Source organism: Daldinia loculata (genome assembly GCF_022478755.1).
Source record: "Daldinia loculata strain CBS 113971 unplaced genomic scaffold F4817scaffold_95, whole genome shotgun sequence".
NCBI classification, from domain to species: domain Eukaryota; kingdom Fungi; phylum Ascomycota; class Sordariomycetes; order Xylariales; family Hypoxylaceae; genus Daldinia; species Daldinia loculata.
The window spans coordinates 64,543-81,407 of record NW_026054949.1 but is presented as its reverse complement, the minus strand read 5'-3'; the positions used below and the strand labels follow the sequence as shown (position 1 = coordinate 81,407).

General features: G+C 40.4%; 4 protein-coding genes across 4 annotated transcripts; 2 read left to right on the top strand and 2 right to left on the bottom strand.

Moving 5' to 3' along the window:
* Positions 1-732: 732 nt before the first annotated feature.
* F4817DRAFT_369617 (deoxyribonuclease NucA/NucB-domain-containing protein) lies at positions 733-1,702 on the top strand (the record flags this gene model as incomplete). The annotated part of the gene is made up of 3 exons (XM_049307373.1): positions 733-898; positions 978-1,202; positions 1,266-1,702. 3 exons carry the CDS (start codon positions 733-735, stop codon positions 1,700-1,702), a joined length of 828 nt encoding a protein of 275 aa, XP_049153966.1.
* A 262-nt stretch (positions 1,703-1,964) lies between these two features.
* F4817DRAFT_308188 (MFS general substrate transporter) lies at positions 1,965-4,632 on the bottom strand. The gene is made up of 3 exons (XM_049299885.1): positions 3,639-4,632; positions 3,440-3,584; positions 1,965-3,378 (listed from the first exon to the last, which is right to left on the bottom strand). Exons 1-3 carry the CDS (start codon positions 4,097-4,099, stop codon positions 2,335-2,337), a joined length of 1,650 nt encoding a protein of 549 aa, XP_049153965.1. The 5' UTR covers positions 4,100-4,632; the 3' UTR covers positions 1,965-2,334.
* Positions 4,633-6,156: 1,524 nt separating this feature from the next.
* F4817DRAFT_308185 (fungal-specific transcription factor domain-containing protein) lies at positions 6,157-9,550 on the bottom strand. The gene is made up of 4 exons (XM_049299884.1): positions 8,996-9,550; positions 8,757-8,876; positions 8,114-8,691; positions 6,157-7,969 (listed from the first exon to the last, which is right to left on the bottom strand). Exons 1-4 carry the CDS (start codon positions 9,154-9,156, stop codon positions 6,561-6,563), a joined length of 2,268 nt encoding a protein of 755 aa, XP_049153964.1. The 5' UTR covers positions 9,157-9,550; the 3' UTR covers positions 6,157-6,560.
* Positions 9,551-10,287: 737 nt separating this feature from the next.
* F4817DRAFT_308132 (putative GMC oxidoreductase) lies at positions 10,288-13,079 on the top strand. The gene is made up of 4 exons (XM_049299883.1): positions 10,288-10,934; positions 10,986-11,055; positions 11,113-12,712; positions 12,767-13,079. The coding sequence occupies exons 1-3, from the start codon at positions 10,575-10,577 to the stop codon at positions 12,543-12,545; spliced, it is 1,863 nt and encodes a 620-aa protein (XP_049153963.1). The 5' UTR covers positions 10,288-10,574; the 3' UTR covers positions 12,546-12,712; positions 12,767-13,079.
* Positions 13,080-16,865: the final 3,786 nt, after the last annotated feature.

Below are 16,865 nucleotides of genomic sequence, written 5' to 3'. Positions count from 1 at the left end.
GCTGCTTAAGAACTCTTATTTATATGCCAGCTGAGGAGTTAACTACCAGTTGACTGCTGGCGTTTGTAGGACTAATCAACCTTCTGGTTTAAGCTGTAATATAGCTATATATAGCAGTGCGTAGCCCTATAAGCTGCATTCCCCTGAACGTCTTGGCGATAGATGTTACCATCTAAGGTCTAAGCCTCTATCAAGAACTAAAGTACTGATCTTTAATCATATGTTGGTGAGATTAATGAAACGGCCAAGCTACGAAGCATCAGACAGCTCCACGAACTACCTGACATGGTAAAGCCTTTCCCATGCTGCTGTATCTGTAACGTTTATTTAAAAGTCTTGTCGGTTAATAGGGTGCTATGCGTCACGCGTGTAGGCCAATCCACCAACATAAGATACAATATCAAATAGCCTGATAGATTTGCTTGTCACTGAGAGCTAGATACATTTGAAAAGCACACGATGGACTTAGCTACGCCTTCCTTTCTGAAACGAATTGTTCTAATGGATGTCAGCCTTACGCCGCCATCTAAAGAGATTAGAAGACACACTAGTATCGTATTATGTGTCTAACACTGAAAGGGTCGAGGTCTTGAGCATATAAAGCGTCATGTATTCCCAATGCAGTCGTAGAGTATAGATGGAGAATCAAACAGATTCGGTTCATTCATTTAGTCAATATTTCCATCCCTTTTCATTTCTTTCTCACTTGTTTCATCTTGTAAATATACCATTATGAAGGCATCTTGGATCCTCGCACTGGTTGCGGCAAGTCCCATGGTCCTCGCCCTAGGCCAGGAGCCTTCTACTGGCACAGAGCTAGTTGACCGGGCGGTTAAGAAGAAGGTTCTAACCTTCGACTGTGACAGGATGCCGGAGGTCTGTCACAACATGTGCTATGGTATGACTCAACTATACGACATCTATCCCTTTCTCTTCCACCCTGAGCGTACATATCCTAATTTCTTTTTTGTAAATAGCCACAAACTGCAAGAACCAGCCTAAGCAACTCACCTGGGACAAGCCTCGCCCAAGTACCGAGAGTAAACGCAGGCGAACAGCAGGTTGTGGTAGCAATAACCGCTGCAGCAAGAAGAAACTTATGAAGACAGGGTTTAACTGCGACGAGTATCCCTTTGCCTCTACCAGAAACGCAGATAGGGGTGGCCAGATCAACCGCTGCGTGCCAGAAAGGGAAAATAGCCGTAAGCTGGATTTTTGGTAGTCACTTGACAAATTCAGCAGACTAAATATCTTATTCTCTTCAGGCCAAGGTTCAGCTCTCAACCAATTCTACCACTCCAAAGGCAAATTCAGGGCCACTGGATGCAAGAGCAAGAAGAACTGCAGTTTCACTGTCGCCTTCAAGGGCACCAAGACCAAGACCATTGGTCCATGCAAGAAGAAGCCCGACTGCAAGAACGACGGCAACCAGTGGACCAAGACTGGTCCTACCAAGCGCGAGGAGCCCCAAGAGCCTCAAAATGTGGCAGAGTACAAGCTCCGCCGCAGCGGCGACACTATTATGTCGTCTGAAGACCTGCAGCCTGGTGATCTCGTATACCACATCGTAGAGCGTAATGCCACGCTAGCCGAGGAGCACCACATGGGCCACGTTTTTAACGAGTTCGCCGGGGTTGAGCAGTATGACTACATGTCGGACAACATGGACATGGAAGAGGATGAGATTCTTGCCAGGGTCTGATGCAATATTTCATATATAGGGGTTAGGCCCACATAGAGTCCGGGTTTGGAAAAGGTTTGGACATTTCTTGTATATCTTACATTTACTCACCGACTGGATCGGGGCCGTATATCCTACATACTTCTTGTATATAAATTAGATGATGTACATCGTACTAGGAAGGGTTTGAAACCTTTTAGACTACCTAGACATTCTGCTAGACCTCTAGTCAGCCGGGCTACCGGGGGTAACGAGATCCAAATTTAAGATAATTATTGTGTTTGGAACTTCTAATTCACTCTAGTTATCAGATATAAGTTTAAACTGGGTACCGAACAGTTCCCCCTATTTAGTCTAGTTAATAGCGATCCTTAGAATACTAACATTACTCTTAGCTAGATACTGGTTTGCAAAGCTTAATGGGAAAGAGCATCTGCAGGACTATAATAACCTAGGATAGGAAAATATAATGGCCTAGCAAAAGAACATAACGTTTGGTGTAGATACGATGCGCGAGGAACCAAAAGCCGCCAAAACGTCAAACCTTCAAGCACTAAAAATACACAGCGGAATGCACAGTGCCTGTGGCTTCATAAACTTTAAGTTATAGCATAAACCTCAAGTAACTATAATTAGTCGAGATGTCCTCAGATTCATGATGCAGTCTTGGGGGTGATATGCCGCCCACGCGTCAAGAAAAGCGAACAAATCGTGTAAAGCGCACCGGCCGCGATAATCATTGCCCATACATCACCAATGACAGACACAATAACATCAATACATTGAGCCCGGATTTCGGGAGGAGCATTTGTCAAGACTTCGCTCCTGGCTCCAGCAATAGCAGCCTGGATCTCGCTCTTCGTGTAGCCCGGTCCCAGCACCTGTTGGATCCCGTCATATGCTTTAGTCTGGAATATCGCACTGGCTATCGCCAATCCAATAAGACCACTGGCACCTTGGGAGATATTGAGGAACTGAATGACGTCGGATGCCCTGCTTGGCTCTACCAGAACATTGCCTACGGCGTAGACAGCTTGACTTGTCGTCATACCTAAGCCGACGAGAACCGTATAACCAGCGATGTTCGCGTTTGACGTGTCGACTGTTACTGTAAACATTGTTGCTCCACCAGCAGTCATAAGGAGACCGCTGACAGTAAACCAGACCATATGATAGCCAACCTTCCTCATGGCTGCACCGCAGAGGAGGATTGAAAACACATAGCAGCAAACGTACGGGAGCAATCTCACAGCGGCGCCAGTACCGGTAAGCCCATAGACAAACAAGTAGTACAGCGGAATGTAGTAAACGGCAACGAATACAGCAGCTCCACCACAAGCCATGATTATGAAGAGAAGAACCAGCTGAGGATTTCGTAAGAAATCACAGGGGAATAGTCGGTCAACCTTGGTCGTGAAGATGGCGCGGGCTTGGGATACACCGAAAGCAATACCGCAGACACCAAAAACGACGAACAAGGCGATAATACGACCATCACTCCACTCCCATATAGCGCCACCAAAGGTAAAGGCAACGGTGAAGCAGCAATACATGCCAGCGTTGAGGATGATTCCCAACCAATCCAAAGTCTTCACTTTGTCCGACAGGGCTGTCTCTGGCTTGCGTGGGATGGATGGGAGCAAAAAGAGGTAGATCGGAGCCATGACGGCGAATATGCATAGATTAAGGTAGAATGCCTGGAGATGCATTAGCAACATAGACTTAGCCAATGATTATCATGGGAACTATGCTTCTTACCCATCGCCAAGTGGCAGGGCTGTCAGCTAGAAGACCGCCAACAATAGGCCCCAGGATACATCCAAGACCGTAGACGAAGCCAATGAGCCCTACATAGAAACCGTGTTCCTTTGGCGAGCTCAAGGCAGTGCAGATGTTCAACGTTCTATGTAACCATTAGTAAATAGACTTGATTCGACTTGATGGAGTATGTCCTTACCCGAGGTACATGCCCGCTCCGCCGGCACCAGCCCAAACACGGCCTACGATCATGGCATTCATGTTCGGCGCACCTCCACAGAGGGCACTAGCCGCAGCAAAGTTGGTCAGGCAGCCAATGAAAATCCACTTATTGTCGAAAAGGCCGTATGCTTTGCCCAGCGGTAAGATCATAACGGCCGAGCCCAGCGTAAAACCAACACCGAGCCATCCCAGCTGTGCAACATTGCTGTAAGTCTCCGAGACCGCACCCTGAATATCGGCAACGATGGTGGAGTCGAGACCGTAGAGGATATTTGCCGAAAAGATGGCGATGCAAATGAGAAGCCATCGGATACCTCGAATGGTGCGTTCTTGTACCTCCCCGCTGCCCTCGATGTCACTCGAGTTGGACGATGGCTGTTCCTTAGTATCGACCTTAGCACTGCTGCGCTTCTCGATGTCTTGGCTGTAGTCCGCCATTGGTGCGATGGTAAGGCACCGAAGGTGGCTGAGTTATAAGGCTTGCCGGATGGAACTAGTATCGGACACGATGGTGGAACGAGAGGAAATACAATTCAGGACCCGGTGCTAAAAGGTCTTTTATTCTCAACTCAGAATATTTTGATATCATGATTGTCACCCTGAACTTGATCCGTCTATTTCGGGCTTAAGGAGTTAATCCAAAGTTCTTTTTATTATTATGCTGCAGTTCAGATTTCGTGATGTATAGCCGTCTGTTATTACCTTGGCGCGTCGTTAAACTGTCCGTATTGCGTCTCTGAATGGACTGTGCCTAAGGCTGTCATGCTTGCTTATGCCATGGATCCTCTACCAAAAGGAGATAGAGAAAGTTTCTGATTGGTCCGATGAAAGAGGCGTTGGTCGGAGTCCTCCTTTCGGGTGCTGACTTAAATAACTTGAAGCGGTAAATATCCCATATCTCCTTTTGGAAAGATATTACATTTATGCCTAAAGTTTCTCAGCTCTGACTCCTTGAATGAAAATAACAGAAAATTTCGAGAAGCTCCAGATCCTTCCTATGATATCATGATGATAAACTCCATGGGCATTTCGGCGTTAAGCTTATAGCCTTGCATCAATACGTACTAAATCATACCCTTAACGTTACTTCGACCTCACTTCTCAGCTCACACAGCTGCAGATCGCTCGCTTCCATGAGGTATTCTCCTGCCATTCGTGCATATGTTCGGAGTAGTTCAGCTCCGCCAACTCATTTTGTTTTTTTCTTCAAAATATTACCTGCCTATTTCCTCCTTGTAGACGTAGATAAAAACATCCGCCTACCTCCTCTGCTCTTAAATTCAAACTACACATACACATACACATGCTATCTCGCGACATGTGGTGTATGTCCTACATTGTATGTCCTACATAGGTTCTAGAAACCCGAATTAAGGATCCGGAGCGACTCCACTAAGCCAAGCCCGGCTACCCGCCGCCACTAGGTCTTTAGATCTGATCCTGTAAGTAGCTTATCTTCCACGGCTAATCCTAAATTGATAGAATTTTAATGGAGAAGCGCCTAAACATTTTCTTCCGATATGCTATCCGTATGGGACCGCGTAAGCGCTAAACCCGGATCCTAGTTTAAATATTTCGAGATAACTATAACTAGTTATATCTCTCTCGGAATCCTTCAACTAGGTGGTCCTAAAGGCGCAGGGAGGCAGCCCCCCCTGACCATCGAGCAGGCCTATGCGACAGGGGAAACTGTTCCTGAATCAGCTTACTTCGTACATGGCTAAAGGTCGAGCGTAGGCGTTCAACTACCTAAGCCATGCGATAAAAATGGAGGGAATTCGTCATCGTGGCCTACCATGCCTACCATGCCTACCGGGACTGACATATGTAGTCGCCGATTTTTCACACCGAATAACTCTCGCTGACGGCGACGACAAAGATGAGGGGTGATCCTCCGCCTATAACGTTGTATGTACCACGTGGGCATATCAAAGGATCGTACACTTTTCGTGCACTTTACCACGCCAGTCTAGCTCCTCCAGAAGCCAAGTACGAAATACCTACACCACATCATCCTACGGAACATCCTGCGCTACGGGACGAAGCGGCGGCCCGCATACCCGTGAGCGTGGATGTGGCTCAGTACGCTGTCGATTACGTATATGTGTATGAGAATGTTGATATTCAACTTGATGCGAAATGCGGACGGGAGACGATAGCGGTGTATGGCCTTGGCAGTATTGATCGCCTGGGATTCTATCCGGATGCCGGACGATAGTTGTTTCACCCGATTCCGATGGAGATCCATACAGAGCTTCGGTATCCACATGAATACCGATTTGACAGCTTGGCTTGAGACTACCGACACATGCAAGCTGCAAGCGGAATCTGGGGACCGCTAAATTAGCAGCGGCTATAGCGCGGTTCAAGACAAGGTCCCCCCGGACAATTTCTCTTGCCGCGTTTGATCTTTGTACGTTTGACACTGTCATGGCGAGTTTTTACGGGTTTCTTTTGATTCTGTTTCGTGGTAACCAAATATCGCTAATAACATCTCTTACAGCACGCTGAATAAGTTCTCAATCAGGAAGAAGAAGTACCTAAATTAATCATCGAGATTAACGCCTTCAGTGCCCAGTCTCCAGATATATCAAACGAGAGCTTTGCCAAGCAATTCATTTAATCGCGTGTATCTATCGTAACCGCAAATCTACAGATAAAATGTGATAGGAGAAGATAGGAAAACAAGTTAAACCGAAAAATGATCCAGAGGACGAGTATTTCGTGAGTTTTGTGTTTCTCATGACATAAATAATTCGAGTTTATAAACTTATATACTCTAGGCATAATTCTCATGTTCTAATACGTGCCTAGGTACTTACGTATATCAAAATGAAATACTGACCCCAAACAACACCTGCATATGATATTGATATTCTCTGCATTTTCCCTGAAGGGTTCAACAGGCTCCGAAATTGTACCCCCACTCATCCGGCACATTGCCCATGGCAGACCAGAACATCTCTAAGCCAGTGGAGGAGTCTACGGAGAATGCCGTGTCCATTGCCATTACATTCTGCATCGCCACGTGGTCTTCGTTTGTATGCATCATAGGACCACTACCCTCTATGAGCCCTGTTCCCACTACGTGGTCGGGTACCTGCATCTGGCCGTCAGCCGTTCTAGACGCCAGAAAGTCAGCCTTCGTTGTAAGATCCCGCATCACAGCCGCCGCACTGTTAGCAGCCGCAAAACTGCGCCCGAATATCTCAAATACGGCTATGGCGCGTTCCACAGCCTGGCGCACAGTACCCGCGATGTTAGAGTTTGGATGCGCGAGGAGGTATCCAGCCATTGTAACGGCGGCATTCCATTGCCATTGGAAGGCTTCGAGCCAGCCACATAGGATATCAGTCTCTGATAGTATCTGATGCATGATATGTGTTATTGCCATACCATGGTTGACGGCCGAGTTAGCATGTGACTGGGTCACCGGTGTTGGGGGCGGTGGTGAGGAGGATGGGGTTGAGGATGTGGATGGGAATGCTATGAACGGCCGATAGAGGGTCATAGACAGGTGGTGATATAACAACTCTAGTAGTAGGCGCTGCCGCTGTAGCCAGAGAGGAGCGAATCGTTCAACAATCAAAGGGGAATGGTCTGTCGACAAAGCGACGCCAGCCCCGACACGTTTCGTCTTAAGCGCATCGGGAACAGCAACGGCCCAGGTGTCCAAGGTTTTCATTATGGTTGCGAGATAATCGGCATATCGTTCTAGAGCTTCGAGGTCGTCATAGATGATGGTACCTTTCTCGCCAGTATAGATATCCGAATACTTATCGTACAGTGCTGTATGGACCGCACGTGCGGCTAGGATCAGCTTCGTGTTGTATAGGTTGTAACTGAGCCACGTGACGTTCTCTCCAAGCGGTGCAAAGTCGGATCCCGCTAGCATTGCAACATTGTGGTCATCGCTAGGCAGGCTACACAGGGTCGTAGATAAACTAAGCGAGAAAGGGCGGCCTAGTTTCATGCCAGTCTTACTCTCGGCCATGTAAAGCGACCAATAGAGACGCTTGCGCATTTCTCTTTCAGCAAGTGGCAGGGTCTCGGGCGGCTCAAAATGCAGTCCAAGCATCTGCGCAGTACGAACAGCGAGAGCAAGGGTACTGTGCGCCATGTTCTGGAATGAGGCACAGCATAGATAGACGACAGAGAGAAGCTGACATTGTAGCGTGCTTATCGTCGGACTTTCCAACTCGCTAGTCAAAAGGCTCTGACATCTCCGATAATACCAACGTCCGGCGATGGTCGGGTCATCGGCGTCCACGTCAGATGAGACCCTTGTACCGCGTGGTATCCCCGCCACTATGAAGTTATAGGGTAAGCAGCTATTACTATATCTAGCATAATAGGACGATGGGTTAGGGCGATAAGATTCGTGGGTAGGATTCGTATCTACGCCCAATACGACAAGGGGGATGTGATTAAGGACTGGTGAAAACCACTTACTACCATATTGCATACACAATGCGATGACAATATCCACTAGGGCTGAAGGTTTCCGGGGTTTACCGGGGGTCACCCATAATGACTTGTAATGTTTTTTGAAATCGAGCTCATTGAGGACGAGCAGGGAGCTGTGGAAAGATTGCCAAAATAGGTCCAGAAAATACTCCTCTTGGGTTGGTGTGAGAAATTCCCCGGAAGATGTTCCCTTGTTAGGCTCCTGAGATGACAGCTCTTGGTCGTCCGATGGATTGCTACAATTGGGAGTCGGGAATGATTTGGCAACCGAATTGAGTTGGATCTGTTCATCTAGATGTAGCTGCTGAAATACCGCTGTAAGGTAGCTGTTCATGCGACTAATAAAGTAGAAGAGCGACGACGGCCCGTACCACGTTTTCTGACGCGAGTGGGCTGTGCTAGTCTCGATGCCATCCCAAGACTTCTTCGTGCTTGTGGATTCCCACATATAGTTAAGATCCACAGGCGACGATGCTTTTGTTGACGATGAGCGACTAGCATTATTGTCCTCCTTGAGCTGTTCTTCCAACTCGGTGACTTGTTGCTTCAGTCGGTCAATCTCACTATCAAATCTCAGCATCTAGACATTCTCGGGATTCATATAAGTGGCACAGCCAGGCAAACTTACCGGTAAGCGTGTGCTAAGGTCCGGGCCTCATTTGAGGCTTTGTTGCTACATTGCCATCCTCTGCTTCGGCAATTCTTGCATGGGAGGTTATTGTCGCACTTGACTCGGTGTACTCGACACCTGTTCGATGTCCATTAGGAGACGTTGAATTTAGATAAGATAGATAGGTATCTAGGTAGGCATGATGCAGCATAGAGGAGAAAAAAAGAAAAAGAAAAAAAAAAGGATTAGGTACTTACCAGTCGCAAGCCCGTGCAACTTGTGGTCGCTTTGGCCTGGGTGGAGCACGAACCGAGGTTTCGGTCGGTTCAGACGAGGGTGACACTAAGGTTCCTCCCGTATGCCCACTCTTGTTACTCCCAGTTAGTGACTGAGGCGTTCCCACAAATGTGGTAAACATTAAGCGTTAACTCTCTGTTGTTGGCTTTTTGTGATCCTATGTTAACAATCCAATCGGTTTTTTTTACCCTGGACCAACTCAGGTACCAGTATTCAGTATTCAGTCAGCTGACAGAGATTCCCGTTATAGACTACACTTTGATTATAGATACTATGTAAAGAATTGTAAAAAGGAATCAACCGCTATGGGAAAAATAAACAAGTGGGGACTCCGAATTGGACTCCGAAGGTTCAAAGTGAGGTTTGGTGGAAGAACATGTCATGTACCCAAATGAGGAGCAAGTCACGGTATTTGCAAAAACTGTGAACCGGAGGCTGTGGCAACCAGTTACCACGGTATTCGGTTTACTAAGTTAGTACATGTAAGATAAAAGAAATCCTTTCCGTGCTTATTTATGCACGTAGGCGGCGTTGAAAAAAAAAGAAAAGAGGAAAACCAATACCGCCTCGTTATTGTCAATTTTCGATTTAAGTAATAATTATTATTTAAAAAAAAAATTTACTTTAATTGCGACAACATAAAATCTAACCTAAAACTTAAAAAAGTAATTCCCATAATTATTTAGTTAATAATCAAAAAGCTTAAGTGAGCTTTATTATCAATTAAATGTTTATGAAAGTAGCTAAGGGGGTAGGTATTTATAAAGACTATAATATAATGCATAAAACCGCATCGTCAGCTCCTCACTGCAGATATGCCCTACCGGTAAGTAAGACCCAGGCTGTTGGTTGCACGGCATTTTCAGCTTGCTTACGGTTCTTTACCACTTCTATCGCATACCACACACCCCCCACGCACGTAAGATCCTTTGCAGCGCCTCCGCAGGGCCTCTGCAGGGCTTGACGTCGATCCTAGACAGCTCGGAAATATAAGCTGTACCTCTATCGATCATCTATAATTACCCCTGGAACGAATCTGCCATAATCCTTGAATAACACAAGCACAGTAAGTGTTAGGGCAACTAGCTGACATCAGTTACGATGGGTAAGCGAGATAACTTTCCAAGAGGACGCCGCTTCGGAACCTCCTTTTGGACTGTATTCGACATCAACGCTCGAAATCAAACGATATAGCCATGATCGTGTTGACTAGAGCTCACCAAAGCTGAATCCTTCACTCGGAAGGATCCAGGGGAAGTTATGACTTCTCGGTAATCTAGATCACGGTCGCGCGAGCGAATACGTGCGCCTGGCCATAGCTTACCGTATGGAGTATGTATCGAGTATGGCTATGGCGTTGTTAGCTCTAGTCTGAGTAGGCCGCCAAAACATATAAAACAGGCCGATGATGTCGACCCCATCGCAAAAAAATTAGAAGCCAGTCTCACCAGCAAGCTCTTCGCCGATCCTCGATTCCCCCAGCTTCGACTGCTTGTCTTGTCTACCTAGTCATCTGTTAATTTTATATACCAAACCGTGATGGCTTGGGCAGCGAAGACGGCATGTGCCGTCGTGGCTTTGGCTGCTATTGCGCAGACTACACCTCTAGATAATCATATCCAAGCTCGCCGTCTATTGGGTTCTTCCTTCGGTATGCCAGGCGACGACGCTACCTATGACTATGTTGTTGTTGGAGGTGGAAACGCTGGTTTAGCTCTTGCCACGCGCCTTGTCGAGCAGAAGGCCGGTACGGTTGCAGTTATCGAAGCTGGGTCATTTTTTGAGATCGATAACAGCAACCTCAGTCAAGTACCAGCTCAAGCTGGTGCTTTTGCTGGGAAGGGTGATCATGACTGGCAGCCTTTGATCGACTGGGGTTACATGACAGCTCCTCAAGCTGTAAGTTTCAGTGATGCCTCTTCGATATTTTCTCTCGCTAACGAGTCATAGGGTGCAAATAATGATTCGATTCATTATGCTCGTGGTAAAGGACTTGGTGGTTGCTCATCTAGGAACTATAGTACGTATCTCAATAAATTTCCAATGGATAGGTAGTTACTAACTTAATCTTAAACAGTGGTATACCAGAGAGGAACCAAGTCATCCTATAGCATGTGGGCCGACCAAGTGGGAGATGATAGTTACCAGTGGGACAATTTCTTGCCGTACTTCCAGAAGAGCGTTAAATTCACTGCCCCGAACATGGAATTGAGGTCTTCCAACTCAACACCCGAGTATGATATAAACGCTTTCAGCACTAGTGACGGACCACTTTCTGTGACCTTCGCCAACTATGCACAAGCCTTTGGAACTTGGGCGCAGAAGGGTCTCGAACAGATCGGTATCTCTGTGATCCCTGGTTTCCAAAGCGGTTCTCTCCTCGGCCAATCATACAGCATGTTCACCATCAACCCAGAAACCGGAGTGAGAGACTCGTCCGAGACATCTTTCCTTCAAAATGCACTTAATTACCCTGAATACACAGTATATCAGTCAGCCATGGCAAAGAAGATTGTTTTCGACGGAACTAAAGCTACAGGCGTGCTAGTCGATACAGAAGGCTTCGAATATACCATATCCGCCAGGAAAGAAGTCATCCTTTCGGCCGGTGTATTCGGTTCGCCTCAACTACTACAAGCTTCCGGTGTTGGTCCCGAAGACCTCCTTAAAGAGCTCGGCATTCCAGTTGTAGCTAACCGACCAGGTGTTGGCGAGAACATGCAGGACCACATCTACTTTGGTCTTACTCACGCAGTTAATGCTCCCACAATTTCCAGTCTCTCCAACCCGGCTTTCGCTGCTGCTGCCGCCGCTGAGTTCAACGAACGCGGAGGCGGTATGTACTCCAACCCCACGACCGACACTTTCGGATGGGAAAAGGTCCCTGAGCCTCTCCGCTCCGAAATTTCTAACGGCAGCCTGGGCGTTTTGAACAGCTACCCTGAAGACTGGCCTGAGCTCGAATATGTGTCCCTCGGTGCTTATATTGGTGACCAGGAAGACTCGCGACACGGCTCCCCTAAAGATGGCCGCAACTATGGTTCAATGGTCGTTGTACTCATCACACCGCAGTCCCGAGGTACCGTTAAGATCACTTCGCCCGATACTAGCGTTCAGCCGGAAATCAACCCGAACTTCCTTGTCAACCGCGCAGATCAGGAGGTGGTAATCGCAGGATTCAAGCGCGCCCGTGAATTCTGGAACACAGACGCCATGTCCAACTTTTCTATCGCTGATGAGACATACCCTGGTCTCGACGTTAAGACAGACGCCCAGATCCTAGAAGCTATTAAGAAGAGTTATAACACCATCTATCACGGCTCATGTACTTGCGCCATGGGTCCCAAGGACAATGAGATGTCGGTCGTAGATAATACGGCAAAGGTTATCGGTGTTCAAAACTTGCGAGTTGTTGATGCATCCGCTTTCCCTCTTCTGCCTCCCGGTCACCCTATGGCAACAATCTGTAAGTTGCAGCCATTTGCAAGCAACGTTGTGAAATTGAATTAGTGCTAACAGTTCACCAGATGCCCTCGCTGAAAAGATTGCTTGTGACATATCAGGCAACTGCTGATAGCAACAACATTACAACCAGCGTGTTCGATGAGCCAGGTCAGGTCAGATAACTGTAAAGACTTGACCTTATCCGAGTCAGGTCAAATATATTTAAAAATGAGGCTTACCTGGCCGTATCGTGGGATTGGCCTGAGGCACCTCTCTTATCGATACAGGCAAAAATTTAGGTAATCAAAGTCCGCGCTATCCAATTGGCCAGATTCGGGGTAATCTAAAATATATACCCACTCAACCCCACCCTTAACGCTTTTTTTTTAATCAAAACACCAAAAGGTTATCGTAACCTTAAAAAACACGATTACAGATAGCCTCATTACCTTATACGTATCGGTGTACGTACACTTTTTTGTAAAAATTGTCTTGATAGCTTATTATTACGTCAATTGTAAAAGGTGTTAGAAACAACCCTATATTTACTTTAATATAAAACGTTGCCGATCATATAAATATGATCAAGCAATTTGCCCCAAATCGACCAATTATATCCTATAAATATATACTAAAGTGGGCCTGAAAAGCCTCAACTTATCTGCCTACTAGGCAAATAAATTTTTTTTATACCTGAACTGTATAGATATCCCGAAAAAGCTATCTACCCAGGCTAGGTCAGGTCAAGCCCGAGTCAGGTCAGGCTATTAACTGACTCATCGAACACGCTGATTACAACAACTGTATTACAACTTCATTTGTACTCAACTTAATTTCGCTGTATATCTAGATGGATATTTGTTAGATATTTAGACTTAGAATGTTCACACGCTGAAAAATTTAGGAAAGCTATAAGAATGGGAAATCTCTTCGCCGTAAATGCGCCAGTGAACATTGTCAATTATGGATATAGTAATTAATTCACTGGCATTAGAGTATTTTCAAGCAACTCAAAGATACCTAGATCCCGTTATATCATAGTTGCTTCCTTAAGGGATAGGTATTAGTCTGATATTTGCCACTAATAGTATTACTGTTGATCGTGGTTCAAACAACTGTTAAAGTAAACCCAAGCCTATAGATACCATAGTTTCGTTAGTCAGGTACCTATGATTACTGAATTGGAATCTTTTTCGGTGGTTTCTAAACATAATCATGATGGTATTGACTCCAATCGTGGCTTACGTGGGGGGTTTGGTAATAATTCCTGCAAGGGACATACCGTATGACTGCATTTACTTACCACGTGCTATTTAAGTATCGGCCGCAGTCATACTTCTTACATAGTACATGAGCATATGCAGTCATGCTACGATACTAATTTGATATGGGATGAGATAAGAGCCCCAGTACGGTTGACCAAACAAAGTACTGTGTTATCTCAGTTTTCAGACCAGAATTCATTGAGGCGGGCTGCGCCCGCTTACGCCACGGAACGCATGGCCCGTGTGTTTGTACCTGTAGGGCACGTGCGTAAATTTTAACAAATTCTGGTTTAAGGCCTGTTTAAGCCCAAGCATAACTTACTTTTTAATTTAATGGTAAATAATAAAAAATTTATTTTATAATGATTTAATATACCATAAAAACGTATAAAATAACTTTAATTAAAATATTTAAAATTAATAATATATTTAATTTATTTTTTTAATTTTTTTATATATGCGTATAACGTTACGTTTTTATATATTAAATTAAAACGTTAAAAAAAACTTAATTTTTAAAATATTATAATTAACATTATAATAACATTTATAACCACGTATAAAATATTTTAAATGTTATTATTTAATTGTTTAAACTTTTTTAACTTTTTTTTATATTTATATAATTTTATCGCGTGTTATAATTATTACGTTATAACCGGTGTTATAATTAATGTTACGGTTAACGCGTTACGACCGTTATAATACAATTATTATAACCATTTTTAATATTTTAAAAAACTTAAAACGCGTGGATTTAATCAATAAATTTAATAATAAAATTAATATAATTATATAATTAATTATTATTTATTTAATATTATTATTTTTAATAATTTTATTAATTTAACAATGTTTTTAAAAAATAAAATTAATTTTTAATAAAACCGTATTTAAAGTAATTTTAAATTAAAGTTTTAAAATTTTTTAAAAAAGTTATATAAAGTTATAATTAATTAAAAAAGTAATGTAATTAAAAAAATATAATTTTATAAACGAAAAATTTTAAAAAATTTAATTTAAAATTATTTAAAATAAATATTATATTAAAATGAAAAAAAAATCGCATATTAAATTAAAGTTAATAAAAAATCACGGGTTATAATTTAATATATATTTTTAAACTTTATACGGTTATTATTATAATATAAATATTTAATTAAAAAATATTTAAACAATAATTATATTTAATAATAAAATATTATTACGTAAAAATAATTACGTGGTAATATATGATTAATTTTTATATAAAAAGTAATTTTTTTTAAATAATATTTATATATATAATAATATAATTAAATTAATAATAATTATCGTAATAATTTTATTTTATATTATATTTCGTTTTTTTATTAAATGTATATTATCATTAATATTTTATTATATTAATATTAATTAATATCGGTAAAATTATAAATTAATAAAATATTATTAAAAAAAAACGTAATAAATTTAAATAATTTTAATTATTACGATATTTTAAATTTTTATTAAAAAAAAATAAACTTTTTATAATTTACGCGTTTTTATAACGTTATAAATATAATAAAACTTTGTGTTAATTTAATGTTTTTAAAACGTTTAAAATACGTTAATAAAACGGCGTTTATTACGCACGAAAAATTAATTTATTATAATTTACGCGTATTTATACGTTATAAATATAATATATTTTTTATTTAATAATAACATTTTACGTTTATTATTATTATTTTTACCGTTTATTATTTAAATAACCGATATTTATATTAATAAACGGATTTTTTTATTAAATACGTTTATTATTACGATATTAATTTTTACCGTTTATTATATTAAATAATTAATATTTACATTAAAAAATTAACCATTTATTTTTTAAATATTTAATTATAATAATAAAAAAAACGAGGACGTAAAACGATTTTATTAATTTAATTTTTAAAAGTTAAAAATATTACCCGTTTAAATTATAAAATTAAAACTTTATAAATATATATGTTATTAAAAGTTTTAAATTATATATAAATATAAGTTTTATTAAAAATTTAAATTTAAATAAAATTATATATAAATACGATAAATAATTATAAAATAATTTTAAAAAATATTTTAACGGTTAAATAATTAAATATTTTATTTTATTTATAAAATTATTTTATTATTTTATGGTTTAATATTTAAATAATTATAAAATATATTTTAAAGTTTATATATATATCGACATTTTATTTAAAATTTTAAATAATTTAAAGTTTTTTCGATTTTTTATTAAAATAATTTTCGAAAAAATTATTAAATCATTAAATACGTTTATTTCGAAAAACAACTTACATTTAAAAAAAATATTAAAACTTAAAAGAAAAAACTTTAAAATGATATTAAAACGTATGGAAAAAAATTTAAAAAAAATGTTTAACTTTTAAATGTTAAAAATGTTAATTTATTATAAAAAAAATAACGATAACTTTTACGATTTAACCGAAAATAACTTTAACTTTAACTAGTTTTAACCAGTTTTAACCAGTTTTAATTAACCCGACGAAAAATTTTATATACAAAAAATTTAATTATATATAAAAATTTCGACCATTTTTACCTCGACCGTTTTAATTTAACTTAATTTACCCGAGTTAATTTAAAATTATTACATGTTATTATAAAATTTATTAACAATTACGTTATAATATAAAAAAAACGGATTAAAGGTAAAAAAAAAAAAATTATTAATGTTAAATTAATTAAATTATATATAATTACGTTATATAAAAAAAAAAAATTTTATTAATAATAAAATATTATTACATAAAAATAATTATGTGGTAACACGTGATTAATTTTTATATAAAAAAATTTTTTTTTTAAATAACATTTATATATATAATAATATAATTAAATTAATAACAATTATTATAATAATTTTATTTTATATTATGTTTTATTTTTTTATTAAATGTACATTACCATTTATACTTTATTATATTAACATTTAAAATAAAAATAAATTAAAAATATATATTTTATTATATAATTTTATTAATAACTTTTTATATTATATGTTTATTTATTTTATAAAACGTTTTTTTATAAAATACGTTTTATTTTATTAATTAAATTTTACACCGTTTATTTAATAATATTT

Coding starts and splice junctions, on each gene's coding strand:
- F4817DRAFT_308188 (XM_049299885.1), bottom strand. CDS start 4,099: ATGGCGGACTACAGCCAAGACATCGAGAAGCGCAGCAGTGCTAAGGTC. Junction 3,585..3,638: donor GGAGCGGGCATGTACCTCGG/GTAAGGACATAC, acceptor ATGGTTACATAG/AACGTTGAACATCTGCACTG. Junction 3,379..3,439: donor GCCCTGCCACTTGGCGATGG/GTAAGAAGCATA, acceptor ATGCATCTCCAG/GCATTCTACCTTAATCTATG.
- F4817DRAFT_308185 (XM_049299884.1), bottom strand. CDS start 9,156: ATGTTTACCACATTTGTGGGAACGCCTCAGTCACTAACTGGGAGTAAC. Junction 8,877..8,995: donor GTTGCACGGGCTTGCGACTG/GTAAGTACCTAA, acceptor GACATCGAACAG/GTGTCGAGTACACCGAGTCA. Junction 7,970..8,113: donor ATTGTGTATGCAATATGGTA/GTAAGTGGTTTT, acceptor ATAACTTCATAG/TGGCGGGGATACCACGCGGT.
- F4817DRAFT_308132 (XM_049299883.1), top strand. CDS start 10,575: ATGGCTTGGGCAGCGAAGACGGCATGTGCCGTCGTGGCTTTGGCTGCT. Junction 10,935..10,985: donor ACATGACAGCTCCTCAAGCT/GTAAGTTTCAGT, acceptor AACGAGTCATAG/GGTGCAAATAATGATTCGAT. Junction 11,056..11,112: donor TTGCTCATCTAGGAACTATA/GTACGTATCTCA, acceptor AATCTTAAACAG/TGGTATACCAGAGAGGAACC.